This window comes from Camellia sinensis, chromosome 11, assembly GCF_055761805.1.
Source record: "Camellia sinensis isolate YWXY chromosome 11, ASM5576180v1, whole genome shotgun sequence".
Classification (NCBI taxonomy): Eukaryota; Viridiplantae; Streptophyta; class Magnoliopsida; order Ericales; family Theaceae; genus Camellia; species Camellia sinensis.
In genome coordinates, this window is record NC_138971.1 from 160499451 (window position 1) to 160515146 (window position 15696).

Consider the following 15696-nt stretch of genomic DNA (forward strand, 5'->3'; position numbering starts at 1 on the left):
GCATTTAATGCATCCCTCTTCTCTTCCACATTACAAATACTTGCAAAGCCTAACACACTCAACTTCACATACAAAAACAAAACCCTAAATTCATTCCCTAAACTCAAACTGATCATCATAACACCCTTCTAGCTAAAATCATCTCATTATGTCTTCTCTTCTTGTCTATGTTTTCATTTGCCTTTCTTTTCATGCATGCGATGCCCGCCATCTAGGTTTTACTCATAAACAAACTTCCCATGGGTTTCATATTTCTAGCAAGGTTAGAGATATGTAGAAGCTCTCTTGTGATCAAGCTTCTTTTCTTTTCTCTTTTCGAAAGATCTATGATGTGCAAAAAGTGTTCAGGATTTAAACCTGAGTTTAAATGAGTTTTTGGACTTTCGATATTGATATTTATAGATATATCAGTTGATAGTGTTTGATATCAGTCAATATACGACTGTATCGCTAATAACTGTTATGGTAGTGTGGATCCTGATAAGTACTGAACACTAAACACTCAAATTTGGAGTAAAGATATTTTTAGTATTCCTGCAGTTGTGACTTGTTGTCTTAATTTCTAAATATTTATAATTGAGGGCTTGTAACCTTTCTTATTATAGTGAAAATTATAGCAACAATGAACATAGCCCTAATTTGAATGAATCACATTAATTTTTGTATTCTTATGTACTTGATGAGATTCTTGTTTTTATTCTTGTTTGTTTTTCAAGTCTCACTAATCTCGATTAGGTGTATCAAGTCTTAATATGTGCATCATACATGTCGCCGATATTGTTATTTAAATCCATAATTTGAAGATATTCAGGGTTTGGTGCAGGATGTGGAGGAAGAAAAACATCAAGAAAACTTGATCCCATCAAGTGTCGGCCCTTATATATCTAAGGCAATGGGAACACGAGAAAAAATAGTTGGCAAAAAAGATGAAACAGGAATCCATGAGAAGTGGGATGGTGCAAAGGAAGACATAACCAAAGGTTTGTTCAAATTGAATCCATCATATATATTTGGTTCAACTTTTAGACCATATGCCATGCAATAATGTTATGCACACAAAATTCATGCACATGAAATTATATACAAAAAAAATATATTACTCAAATTTAACTCTTGTATAATAATCTATATTTAAAATGAATATAGATCATACGTTAATTTTTTCATGCATAAATAATGTGTTCCTAACATTGCTACATGCAAATACATAGCCACCTTCGAACTGCACTTGGGTCCTTAAAAAAGCTTATCAATTAATGAAAAGTTTTATATTACTGTAGCGAGGACAATATGATTGATTTTGTGGAAGATAAAGAGTCCCACCAAACTTAATTTTCATTTTTTATTACCTAACGAATGTAAGATGGTTTTAATGTTGCATCCAATATTTGTTTCTCTTAAAAACTCTAAACAGTATATTATAATTATCTTGTTTCTTTTACTTACGTAACTTTTAATGATGCGGTGATGATAATTTTGTCATTAAAAATCATCTTAATAGGTTTTTTTTATTTAAAAAAATATTTTATTAATATGTATTCTTATGACATATGTTAAAATAGCTTTAAAAATTATATATATATATATATATATATATTTTATTACACGCACTTTTATGTATAATTACAATTGTTTTAAATTTTTAACATGTTTTTCTAAAAACACTTGTAACAAAATTTATTTTAAAATAATAAGTTTAAATTTAACCATATATTAGTCTTGCATAATAGTAACCTTGAACATTATCATCTAACATGAAGGTGTACTTCTTGTTGTTATTCCTTTGACTATTCTTCATATGGAAAATTATTTAGGATAATTATATGTGGTATTTTAATTTGACTTTTATTGATTCAAACAGTGATATTCATTACTTTTATATTATTTTATGATAAAGAACTGAACAAATGTCATAAAATAAATAATATGAAACACCGTTCTAAGACTACGAAATAACGTCTCCTCCCTTTGTTTCTTCTACTAAGTTCAAATTATTTGCATGGGATTTTTTCATTGCTGCCTACGTACTTGAATATCTTGTAGTATCTTTTTAACTTATTCATGTGATTCCATGTTTTTGTTGTTTTTATGGATAATGTTATTGATAGTGGTGGGACTTGCAGGGAATGAGATTACATCTTCATCTTCTCAAGCGGTTCTGCAAGAGCCAACTAAAATAGTGGTAAGAATTCAACAAGAGTAACACCATGCAAAAAAAATTTGTAGAGAAAATCTATACAGAATGAATATTTCGTGATTCTTTTATTTTAAATCAAAATATTTATATTATAAAAATATCGCCATCATATCATTACAAATAAATTTAAACATAAAAATTATGTTTCTAAATTATTTTTCATTTCAATCATTTGTTTTTTTGTTTTTTTGGGGTCATTTCTAATGAATGAGGTAGTTGTTAGGAAGTCAATGTGTAGGGGGTGGTGACGGCCGAGAATCGTTGCCCATCTCCTTCAACAGGTCCTTGTTGAGGATATGGCTGCAGATGGTACCTGTTGGCATGCAAAATAGAAGTAGAGCAAAGCAAATAAGGATTGTAAATTTTAAAAAAAATTTTTTGGGCGATGCAATTTCTCGTTGTCTTATTCTTCACTTTCTGATTATAAATTTAAAAAATAAAAAATGTATATTGTAAACTTTATTGATAGGAGTGTGGATATAGGTTGAGTTGGTTCAAATTAGAGTTGAACCCAAAATCAAATTGGACTTGATCAGTTTCAATTTTTGGACTTTAAGTTAAATCAACCATCCTTTGAGACCGAACCAACCCAACTCGAATAAACTATAGTTAAAACCTTGGTTCCATTCTTTATAAGGATAACAATTAAATGGAAAAAAAATAAATAAATTATAAAGTAGAATATATATATATATATATACACACAATATAAAAAAATAAAATCGTGTAAAATATATATATAATGTTCCATTCTTGGGTTGATCATTTTACACCCAAAATCGAACCGAACCAACTTAGCCCATAAAGATTAAATTGGTATTTGGTTTGTTGGTTTTTCCAGTCGTTTTACCCCCACTCTAAGGCCATGTTTGTTTGGGCGGACTGGATTAGCATTCCCATGACTAATAGTCCTAGAACTACAAATACGTTGGATTATATATCCTATCTTAACTAAAAGTCAAGTTTAAAATAATTAGTCCCTACTTCAATTGTTTAATCAAACATCGGATTAATAATTTTATTGGACTATTAGTCCAATCCCAAACTCATGTCCACCCAAACAAACATGGCCTAACTGTAAGATTCTTGTGCAGGAACGGAAGAGACAAGCACGGTGGATGCTGAGTTCTACGTCACAAAATGCAGAGGAAACTGTAGATCATTCTAAGGAAGATGACCCTGTGGAAGACATAGTAGTTATGGACTATGCACAGCCTCATAGAAAACCACCTATTCATAACTGAGAACCCTAGAAACCAATACAGAGAACCCTCGATGGCCAATCATCATCCATATGCACTTTTTATTTTTTGTTGTTGGACTTATAGTTAATATTAATACTGTCTAATATCGACTGATATATGATTATATCACTAATACCAATATATATATCTCAATACTACTATTTAAAATCAGTAAAAAATTTATAAATGGTAAGCAAAATATCAACTATTGCACTATTAGTTTATTTACTATATCCTATTACAAACAAATGAAGAAATGTAGGTAGTAGAATATGGTGATTGATGGATTAAGGTCCCTTAAATATTTGTTTGTTTGTAGGAAAATGTTGTTGTTCAATGAATTTGATTGTGAATAAAGAAACATAAAACGTGATGTGCGTCCCAAGCTTGTAAATGTATTTGTCTCCTCTTAAATGAAGGTAGATACTCATAGAACATGTTGGTCTTTTGCACTTTCAGTTGTGTTGTTCCCAACTGTTGTGGTCTTCACATGTCCACTGCTTCAAAGGCCTCTCTCTCTCTCTCTCTACAGTAATGAAGCCTTTTTCATTTCTACAATAGCAAGTAATAGACACTTTTCTGAATGAATTTAATCAACATTTCATATTCTTGACACTTTTCTGAATTATTTTCTGAATATGCAGGGCTAGCAAGTAAAATGCAACTATCAACTGTAAATTTTAATATATATGTATATATCAAGAAGTTCATTGCATTCAATGTGCATTAATATCAAGATAGGTGACTGCAAATTTTATGGGTAAAATTCAAACCACCATCAAGGTTTCACTTTTAAGTCACGGTCCTACAGTAATTTTTTTACCATATAGTTAAATAGACATTTACAGAGTTTCACATGAGGCTCATTGGCCCACAACAATTGTGGGTCCCATTACAAATTAATTCTAGAGGTGGATTTCACCAAAATTTGAAAGAGGTTTCTTCTAGGAGCTTCGAGCGAGAATTCACTATGTCAAATAGGGTTTACGACTAGGAATTCACACACAAAATTGCTAATATTACCTACTCTTCTTAGTGATTAATTTTTTTTACCTTGTCTCTCTCCAAAGATTTTGACGTCTTAGGAGTGATATTTGTTTGTTGATCTACACAATAATCTATTTTTTAAGATGATACACATCAGCTAATAAGCTGTTAGGTATTACATGATAGACATTTATAAAATCGATGGTAAATTATATTAATAGTCTTCACAGTTTGAAACTTAAATCACTTTGCTCCTGATCTTTCAATTATGGTATACTTGTCTCTGAATTTTAAATCTCGTTCTAGATAGGGATAATTAAAAACACTATTGCTCCATTTCAAAAGCAAAGTTACCAATTTAATAAAATATAAACTAGTTTGACAAAAATAAATGTCAAAAAATTATTTTTAAATTTTTAAAAATTATTTCTATTCACCAAAGATAAAGTTATATAAAAATAATAAATTTTTTTTATTTTTTATTTTTTATTTCTTTACCAAATTAAATTTTAATATGTATTTAGATAATAATCATTTAATAGGTAATTATTTTTGTTGTTATTTTTAGATAATTATCATGTACTATATTTTTGGATACTATATAGTTTCTACCCTCCCAAAAAAAAAATTATATAAAAATGATACATTTTTAATTTTTTTTTCACCAATTAAAATTTTAATTTCTTAGAATTTTTTTTTTAAAAATAGATTCTAAAAACCAAAAAAAACAAAACTTTATAACAAAAAGAGTTTCAACATTATTTATTAAAAAAAAATCATTATATTTCAAACAACATATAAATTAACCTAACAACTTTACCCTTCAAATAGAGTAACAATGTCTTCAATTGTCTTTATTTGGAACGAGATTCAAAATTCAAGATCAAATATATCACAATTGAAAAGTCAGAGATTAAAAAAATACAAGTCTCAAATTATAAAGACAGTTAGAGTAATTTGCTATAAAATCAAAACAATGTAATGCCTATTCTCATGCTTTAATCCTTTCAAAGTATAATATCAATCACCTTTTTCCATTCAAGTCATTGCGAAGCACCAAAACAAAAAGGATATTGAATTATAAAAGTTCCATTTTGTTTTAACCTATCAAGAAACAAGAAAATTTTGTGAAGCAAACTCGAATTCCATAGGTCATTAACAATTCAATCTGGATCCCAAAGAAGAAAGAAAGTCCATGATTATGGCAATTGTTGGCATTATCAGGTTGGCAAGTTCCACCGCAATCATAGAATCCACCGGCAATTCACTAACGAATCATTTGGAGCAATCAAGTGGTAGAACTACAGCTAACAATGAAAGGTCTTACAAAGTTTATGAATTCAGAGGTCCTGATTCCCAACTTCAGAAAAACCTCTCCGCCTCCCAGCCAAAAGAAATCCGGATTAAGCTTTGTGATTGCTTCATCCAAAATCACCTGGAACCAATTCATCATATAGTTAACACACCAGCCAATAGTACGCATAATTATACTCGATGTATGCAAATAAACACTTCTGTGTTTATACATGTAATGTGCTTATTAATATGCATGTTCATAGGCTTGTGTGTGTGAATATAGCCCTGGCCAGAATTTTCAGATGCCAAAGTAATTAGAGAAGTTTAAATATAGCACCTATCTTTCAATCTCATTTACTTCAAAATACTATCATACAATTGTTGATTGTTCTTCAGCATTGGCCAGTTTGTAAAAGTAGTCCCTGCCTACACAAGCATTTACTTATTCATTCATTTATTTTCAAGAAATGGTTCCTGTATATTTTTAGTTTGTGATTTAGTTGGATTAAGAAATGAGAATACTTTTTCCATCTTCACAATATTTCAAATAATTTCAACATACTTTTACGTGAGTATTATGTTCTCCTACACATGTATGCAAGTGCACAAACAAGGTTACATCTGCCATTAAAAATACTTCGAGAAATGATAATGTTCTTGCTTTCAACTTTGCAAAATTTTTATACTTCCACAGTAATTTACAATTTACAGCTGTATCATGCCTTCTCTATGCACATGCAAACATGCACACATTTACAAAATTTTTCAGGTTCTCAAAATATCTAAGTGAAAACATCCTATGCTGACGGTTGACTTTTATAGTATTACAATGTTAGTAAGTATTCAACTCTTGGCAACTCATCATGAGATGCATATGTTGTTCCAAAAAAAAGATTTGTAAGATGCATATCAATTCCTATACACTTAGGCCTCGTTTGGCAACTTAATATTTTAGCTTAAAAGTCAAAAAGTTAATAAAAAAACTAAAAAGCCAAAAACCTATAACAAAAAGTCAAAGATTTCTTTTTCTCTCTACTTTTTGTATATCTTTTCGTAAAAAACCAAAAAATCATTCCAAACATACTAATTTTTTTACCTCATATTTTAGCCAAAAAACCAAAAAGATACTAGAATAGCATGTTCCCAAATGAGGCCTCATTCTTCTCCATTATTGTTCATATTTCCAGCGTCAGCTCATTTTACTTTCATTTATTACTTTTGCAGTCAGATGTAAAGTACAAGAGAAATTGATATACAGACAATGACACAACTAGTATCCACACCGAAAATTTCAAGATGTAATGCTCAACATACTCTATTAGTCTGACTACATTATCATTTTAAAATATTTGAGGACCCTAATATTATAATGGCAAATTAAAAGTGCAAGGTTATTAATAGTAGGGGTGAGCAGCGGATATACCGATCCGTCAAAACCGACCGAACCGAACCGATCCGCCGCATTTTGGACGGATGCATGATGATGAGCGGACGGTTGCGGATTGATTTTCTCCAATCCGCCAATTTGGCGGACGGATGGAAGATTTGAGGTCTCTTTGGCCGCAACCGAACCGCCAAACCGCGAGTACCCTTAATAATTTATAAGACTTTGTGTTTTCAATTTATTTAAATATTTTGTTTGTGTTTTCAATTGAAAAACAGTTTAAATATTCAGTTGAAAAAAAGTTTTCAACTTGAATATATTTTTTGAATTGAAAAAAATAAACGTATTATTTATTTATATTTTTTGATTTTTAAATCTAACTCTAAAAGTAATAAATAGAAAATATGATATATACTGGTTGGTTTTTGTTTTCAAAAATATATATAAATGTAACAATACAGAGACATACAATCTCTATTACTGCTATGTTCATGGTTTTGGTGGTTTGAATTGTTTTTATATTTTAAGAATCGCATATTGTAATACTTTATGTGGATAAGGCATGTTGTGATTGTAATATGTGGATGAGGCATGCAGTGATTTTGATATTCTGAAGTTTCAAACTTTCTTTCTTTGGATAAGGCATGCAGTAATTGTAATACTTTTTTAAGTCATTGACTGTAATACTCTTTTTTTTTTTTTTTTTTTTTGAGGAAGTGTACAAGTTGAACTATGTTGAAAATTTATAAAATTTCAAACCGCCAAACCGATTCGCATCTATCCGCCAAACCGCCAATCCGCTCAATCCACATCCGCTGGATTGGCGGACGGATGCGGATTGATTTTCTTCAATCCGCCAATTTGGCAGACGGATGGCGGATTGGAGGTTCTATGGCCGCAACCGACCCGCGCCCACCCCTAATTAATAGCAATAGAAATCACAAAAATCATCAAACTGAATGATGACCGCAATGGATCACTACATTAAATCCAAGAACCTGGATAAAATCCCCAGCTCAAGTTCCAGGCTAGAATATTGACCAGCTCGATATTTTAGAACAGTGGGCCAACCCAGCAGCTGGCACAATGGTTGGCAGAATTCAAATCATGAACAGGAGTGATGAGATTTTATATATATATATATATAAATTGTGCATCCATCTTTATAAACAGCCATGGACTGTGTAAGCAAGGGAGGGATAGGAATCTGATCCAGACAATAAACCTTGGAAGGGCCTATTTGTCCAAGCTGCTGGAAATTGTGTTCATGCATATAATATGATAGTGGTGTTGGTGGTAGATAGTGGCATATATAGAATATGATAGTGGTGTTGGTGGTAGATAGTGGTATGTATAGAATATGATAGTGGTGTTGGTTGTAGATAGTGGCATGTATAGAATATGATAGTGGTGTTGGTGGTAGATAGTGGCATGTATATAATATGATAGTGGTAGATAGTGGTAATATATAATATGTAAGTGGCATATAATGGGTTATGATGATGTTTGTAATATCTCCTATATAAGGAGTGTCATTTGGTCTTGTAAGATAAGAAGTTTTGAATATAACAGAAATATATTCCTTCTTCCTCATATTTTCGGAGTTCTTCTTCTTCATATTTTCTAAGTTGGTATCAGAGCAACAAAAAACACAGCAGCCCTAAAACCGTCATAGTCATGTCGGAAGTCATGTCCAGAACCACTTCAACCCCTGCCGCTGCCATTCCGGTGAAAACGTCCAACTCTCACTCTGTCCAAATCACCACCATCCGCCTAAATGGTGATAATTTTCTCCGCTGGTCACAATCTGTCCGGATGTATATCCGTGGGCAAGGAAAGATCGGTTACATCACTGGTGACAAGAAGGCTCCTGCTGTTAATGATCCGCTGTTCGACAATTGGGACGCTGAAAACTCCATGGTTATGACATGGTTGGTCAATTCCATGGAGGAGGATATAAGCTCTAATTACATGTGCTATACTACTGCACAAGAATTGTGGGATAATGTTAGTCAGATGTATTCTGACCTAGGAAATCAATCTCAAGTTTTCGAATTAACTTTGAAGTTGGGAGAGATTCGTCAAGGAGATGATTCTGTCACCAAATATTTCAATTCGTTGAAAAGGTTGTGGCAGGATCTTGACATCTTCAACACATACGAATGGAAATCGGTTGACGACTGCAACCACCACAAGAAAACTGTGGAAGACAGCCGTATTTACAAGTTTCTTGCCGGCCTCAACATTGAGTTCGATGAAGTGCGAGGAAGAATTATTGGCAGACCTCCTCTCCCATCCATTGGCGAAGTATTTGCCGAAGTCAGAAGGGAAGAGAGCCGAAGGAGCGTCATGCTTAAGAAAAAAGGTAATGGTGAATCAATTGAAATTTCTGCTTTAATTAGCGATGCTGCGGCCAACAAGGCTGCAAGTTACCAGCGCAGGTTTGATGATAAGCCACGGGTCTGGTGTGATTTTTGCAACAAGCCTCGCCATACACGCGAAACGTGTTGGAAGATTCATGGCAAACCTGCCAACTGGAAAAGCAGCAAACAAGGAGAGAAGAATCGTGGCTTTCCTACCGCTAATGAAACCTATTCAGGTCCCTTCAACAAAGAGCAGATTGATCAACTCTTAAAGCTGATAAAATCCAACTCCTCAACCGGTACTCCTAGTGTTTTGTTGGCACAAACAGGTAGAAATCCTAAAGCCTTCTCTTGCCTAAACTTCTCTCCGTGGATCATAGATTCCGGTGCCTCCGATCACATGACTAGTTTTTCCCATTTATTTAGTACCTATTTCCCTTGTTCTGGTCATGACAAAATCAGAATAGCCGATGGTAGTTTTTCACCTATTGCAGGAAAAGGATTTATTAAACTAACTGAGAAAATTAATCTCAATGCTGTTCTTCACGTCCCCAACTTAGCCTGTAACCTTTTGTCTGTCAGTAAACTATCTAAGGATTCTAATTGTCGTGTTACATTTTTTGAATCTCATTGTGAATTTCAGGACCAGAACTCGGGGATGATGATTGGGCGTGCTAGGATGCTTGAAGGTCTTTACTACTTTGATGAAGTACCTGTTAGTAATAAAAAAGCTCAGAGCTTTAATAGTACCAGTTCAACCTCTGTTCGAGAAAAAATAATGCTATGGCACTATAGGCTAGGACATCCTAGTTTTCTTTATCTGAAACATTTATTTCCAGAATTATTTAAAGGGATTGATTGTTCTTCTTTTCATTGTGAAAGTTGCATTTTTGCAAAATTTCATCGCTCTACTTATTTGCCAAAACCTTACCAGGCTTCAAAACCTTTTTATTTGATTCATAGTGATGTTTGGGGCCCTTCTAAAATCACTACTCTTTCTGGTAAAAGATGGTTTGTTACATTTATTGATGACCATACCCGCTTATGTTGGATTTATTTGATGAATAAAAAATCTGACGTGAAAAATTTATTCACAAATTTTTACAATATGATTGAAAACCAATTTCAAACCAAAATTGGTATTTTACATTCTGATAATGGAACAGAATATTTCAATGAGCAGTTGGGTGAGTTTTTTGGAAAAAAATGGGATTTTTCATCAATCTACATGTCGGGATACCCCTCAACAAAATGGCATTGCAGAACGAAAAAATAAACATCTACTTGAAGTAGCACGTGCTATAATGTTTTACATGCATGTTCCTAAATATTTATGGGGTGAAGCAATTTTAACAGCCTCTTATTTGATAAACAGGATGCCTACAAAGGTGTTAACATACAAAACACCTTTTGATTGTCTCAAAACTTTTTTTCCTGACACGAGGTTGTTTTCTGATTTACCCGCCAAAGTTTTTGGATGTACTGCCTATGTTCATGTTCCCAGTCAATTTCGTTCAAAACTTGACCCCCGTGCTATAAAATGTGTTTTTTTGGGTTATTCCTCAAACAAAAAGGGGTATAAGTGCTTCGATCCTCAAAACAAGAAATTTCATGTGAGTATGGATGTGTCATTTGTGGAAACAAAATCCTATTTCCCCAACACTTCTCTTCAGGGGGAGACAAGTGGAGTAGAAGACCGTTTTTGGGATATTTCTATCCCGCTCCCCAATGTCATTTATCCTACACAAAAACCACATCTGTCTGATAATGATCACTTAGGAGAACCAAGTTCTATGGTGCCTAGTCAAGAAGATTCTTGTTTAGGGGGAGAAGTACTACAAAATGATCTAAATCCTGAGCTTCAGGTTTATACTAGGAAGCGATTTCATCTGAGGAATAATGACCCGAATGTCCATCCTAATGACCCGAATGTCCACCCGAGTTCTGGCATCGAAATTTTAGGTAATCCTATTCCTTCTATTTCCGACCTTGATGTACCTATAGCAATTAGGAAAGGTGTCCGAAATTGCATTAAACATCCTATTGCAAATTACCTCTCCTATCAAAGACTGTCTAAAAACCATAGAGCTTTCACATCTAGGATTTCACACTTGTTTGTTCCAAGGAATATACAGGAAGCATTGGATGATCCGAATTGGAAATTAGCAGTCATGGAGGAGATGAATGCTTTAAGGAGAAGTGGTACTTGGGAGATAGTTGATCTACCCAAAGACAAGAAAACAGTTGGGTGTAAATGGGTGTTTACGATAAAATGTAACGCAGATGGAAGCGTTGAGAGATACAAGGCGAGACTGGTAGCTAAAGGCTTCACTCAAACTTATGGGATCGACTATCAGGAGACGTTTGCTCCTGTTGCTAAAATAAATTCCATCAGAGTACTGTTATCTCTTGCAGTAAATTCAGATTGGCCTCTACATCAACTTGACATTAAAAATGCATTTCTCAATGGTGATCTTGAAGAGGAGGTGTTCATGAGCCTACCGCCGGGATTTGAGCAGAGACTTGGAAGTGACAGAGTATGCAGATTGAACAAGTCATTATACGGACTCAAACAATCACCAAGAGCGTGGTTTGAACGCTTTGGGAAGGCAGTTATCAGTTGTGACTTCTCGCAGAGTCAAGCAGATCACACAATATTTTATAAACATTCAAAAAACAGTAAAATTGCAATTTTGATTGTTTATGTTGATGACATCATTTTAACTGGTAATGATGAAGCAGAGTTAGCAGCCCTCAAAGAGAAACTCGCAAAAGAATTTCACATTAAGGATCTGGGAGCCCTCAAGTATTTCCTCGGAATGGAATTTGCAAGATCCAAGGAAGGTATATTCGTTAATCAGAGAAAATATGTTCTTGATCTCCTTGGAGAAACAGGTATGCTTGGTTGTAAGATGGCGGAGACTCCGATCGAGCCTAACTTGAAGTTACAAGCTGCTAAGGCTGAAGAAGTCAAAGAGAGAGAACAATATCAGCGACTTGTAGGGAAATTGATTTACTTGTCTCATACGCGGCCTGATATTGCCTTTGCAGTCAGCATGGTAAGTCAGTTCATGCACTCACCAGGGGCAGAGCACTTTGAGGCCGTTTATAAGATCTTAAAATATTTGAAAGGAACTCCAGGGAGAGGCTTACTATTCAAGAAACATGGACATCTTCAAGTTGAAGTATACACAGATGCAGACTGGGCAGGAAGTGTTACAGACAGGAGATCAACATCCGGATACTGCTCCTTTGTAGGTGGGAACCTAGTTACATGGCGGAGTAAAAAACAGAATGTGGTAGCTAGAAGTAGTGCAGAAGCAGAGTTCAGAGCTGTTGCCCATGGAATCTGTGAAGTAATGTGGATTAAAAGAATTCTTGAAGAATTAAAGCTTTCTCACCCGATACCTATGAAGGTCTATTGTGACAACAAAGCAGCTATATCTATAGCTCATAATCCAGTTCTACATGATCGCACAAAACATATAGAAGTGGATAAACATTTCATCAAGGAGAAAATCAATGCTGGCATAATCTGTATGACCTACCTTCCAACAGGTGAACAATTAGCTGATGTGCTAACGAAGGGACTACACAAGAAGCAATTTGATAAGCTGACTAGCAAGCTGGCTATGGAAGATATCTTCAAACCAGCTTGAGGGGGAGTGCTGGAAATTGTGTTCATGCATATAATATGATAGTGGTGTTGGTGGTAGATAGTGGCATATATAGAATATGATAGTGGTGTTGGTGGTAGATAGTGGTATGTATAGAATATGATAGTGGTGTTGGTTGTAGATAGTGGCATGTATAGAATATGATAGTGGTGTTGGTGGTAGATAGTGGCATGTATATAATATGATAGTGGTAGATAGTGGTAATATATAATATGTAAGTGGCATATAATGGGTTATGATGATGTTTGTAATATCTCCTATATAAGGAGTGTCATTTGGTCTTGTAAGATAAGAAGTTTTGAATATAACAGAAATATATTCCTTCTTCCTCATATTTTCGGAGTTCTTCTTCTTCATATTTTCTAAGTCAAGCTAATACCAAGCCAAAGAGGACAATGAGGTGGTACTGTCTGAAAAACATGGTCCGCAAGCATGTGTGTGTAATGCTAAAAGGCCTTATGTAAGCTCTAAAATTGTCAAGCATGTCAGGAAAGGTAAAGCTTAAAAGATCAGATTTTGGGGTAAAGGTTCCATGACATGACAAGCCAGTGTTGGTTTTTCATCTATATCAATCAGTATGAACACATCAGAAAAGAAGCTCCAAAGATAGAACCAGCCATACTACATGCAACAAGAGACCTCTAAACCTTGCATTGTGCTGTGCAAAAGGTGAAACACTTTGTATATGATGTCTGTTAAAACCTACCATTGTTAAAACCTACCATCACCTACTCCACCTACTACACCTACCACCACCTACTCCACTACATCTCCTATATAAGGAGCCCCTCACCATTTGTAATAAATAACATACAACAATCAATAATACAATTATTTCTCTTTATACATTAAATTTCTACATGGTATCAGAGCTATAAGATTTAGGCCTATATTCCTTTCTTTCCGGCGGGCAGCCGGCCGGCAACCATGCCTTCGCTGCCCGCTGGAGTTTCTCAACACCTCCACCTCCACTGCCTCCCATACCAGATCCTTCACTGCCCGCTGGAGTTTTTCAACACCTCCACCTCCACTGCCTCCCATACCAGATCCTATGCCGAATGGCCTCGATTCAAAGCTCTACATGGGTACACATAATATCAGAGCAAACTTACATCAGTCTATGGTTCAGCAGCCTACTGCACCAAGAATCAACTCGATAAGGTCTGATGCAATCTGTTATCAGGCTCGTGATTGCAGAGATCTTCAGATGCAAACACAGATTCCTGATTCTTCTGGCTCTTGTTCCCATCCACCAATTCAACCTGTTAGTAGTGCTCAACAGACAGATGGTGCCACATTCAGTAATAAGGCTTATCATCTGCGACCGCCACCCCAACCAGCACCATCAAATCAGTTTTCTTACGTTCAAGCAGATCAGCAAATGCAGACACTGAGGGAAGCCCAACCCCCTTCATACCCTAACAGACCCCATTTTGTGCAGAACACAGATTGTGGTAATTTTTACAGTGACCATGATAGAATGGAATCAGCTGTGGATCTGAAGGAGAAGATGAACACCCCATCCAATGAGAAGCAAGACCCTGCAAAGCCACCTGCCAAGGCACAGGTTGTTGGTTGGCCACCAGTTAGGTCATACCGAAAGAACATAATGACTCAGACGACTACCACCGAGGAGGTTTTCTTGGCCGAATCCTTGCGCATCACCTTCTTCGGGTACTTGTTTCCATGATGAGCGTGGTCTTTTGTTACTGGCAGCAGCAGCATCTTCACGAAGGACTCTCTCTCCCATGTCCCCTTGTGTGCGTATCCCTCTTAGCCACTGATCCGTGCCTTCTCCTCATCTTGATTATTTTTTATTGATCTCCTCCTTCCACCAAAGAGAGAACCCATCCTGGCAAGAGAGAGCACATGCATATGTGTGTTGTTTTTCTCTCTCCCATGTGACCCACCCACTGTGAAAGGTCACCCAATGCACACCATCATTCAACACAATCCCTGAAGACATCATGTTGTTCCCCACTTTTTTTATTTTTATATATATATATCTCTTTTTATTATATTATATTTAAAAAAAAAAAAAAAAAAAAAAAAACAACAACAACAACAACAACAAAAACAAACAACACATCCACAGGCGGGATTTTTTCTTATCTACTCTGCCTCCGGTCTCTTCTTCTTGCCTCCGTCCTGCGCGGCCCTTGACGGTGTTGCCTCCGTGCTTCCTAGACCACCAAGCAAGTTGCCTCTTCCCTGCTCCTCCACTACAGCATACGGTGGACCTCCAAATCGGAACATCACGGTGGCCTTCCGCTTCAGCTCCTTATTTTCCGCCTTTAGCACACTTATCTCTGCTCGCGCATCCTTATACATGCGTTGGAGCAGAGCCAGTTGGGCGTTTAACTGTTGCACCTCATTTGTCCTACTCTGAAGCAGGTGCGACAAGTTTGTGACCGCCGTCATGATCTCCACACATGACTTCAAAGTATACTGATTGGCCTCAATATCAGTTTGCACCGCCATTTTTTGCTCCACAGACCGCATCGGAAAGTTCAACGGAGCAAAACCAGAGATGTTTGGTTGAGGTTCA

At 35.4% G+C, this 15696-nt stretch overlaps 2 protein-coding genes across 3 annotated transcripts in view; one reads left to right on the forward strand and one right to left on the reverse strand.

The window, feature by feature from the left end:
* On the forward strand, positions 1–5869 carry RGF6 (root meristem growth factor). The gene is made up of 4 exons (XM_028215328.2): positions 1–262; positions 824–980; positions 2124–2182; positions 3292–5869. The coding sequence occupies exons 1-4, from the start codon at positions 149–151 to the stop codon at positions 3439–3441; spliced, it is 480 nt and encodes a 159-aa protein (XP_028071129.2). The 5' UTR covers positions 1–148; the 3' UTR covers positions 3442–5869.
* The window catches only part of LOC114273506 (YbaK/aminoacyl-tRNA synthetase-associated domain-containing protein), a 27011-nt gene continuing 16758 nt past the window's right edge, over positions 5444–15696 (reverse strand). For both annotated transcript variants that reach the window (XM_028215309.2, XM_028215308.2), the window contains exon 5: positions 5444–5863. In XM_028215309.2, the coding sequence (XP_028071110.1) occupies positions 5717–5863 (147 nt within the window). In that variant the 3' untranslated portion in view covers positions 5444–5716. The remainder of the gene's footprint in view (positions 5864–15696) is intronic.

Excerpts from the sequence above, each read along its gene's own strand:
- RGF6 (XM_028215328.2), top strand. The coding sequence starts at position 149 with ATGTCTTCTCTTCTTGTCTATGTTTTCATTTGCCTTTCTTTTCATGCA. Across the intron at positions 981-2,123 it reads AAAGGAAGACATAACCAAAG|GGAATGAGATTACATCTTCA; the intron begins GTTTGTTCAAAT and ends TGGGACTTGCAG. Across the intron at positions 2,183-3,291 it reads AAGAGCCAACTAAAATAGTG|GAACGGAAGAGACAAGCACG; the intron begins GTAAGAATTCAA and ends ATTCTTGTGCAG.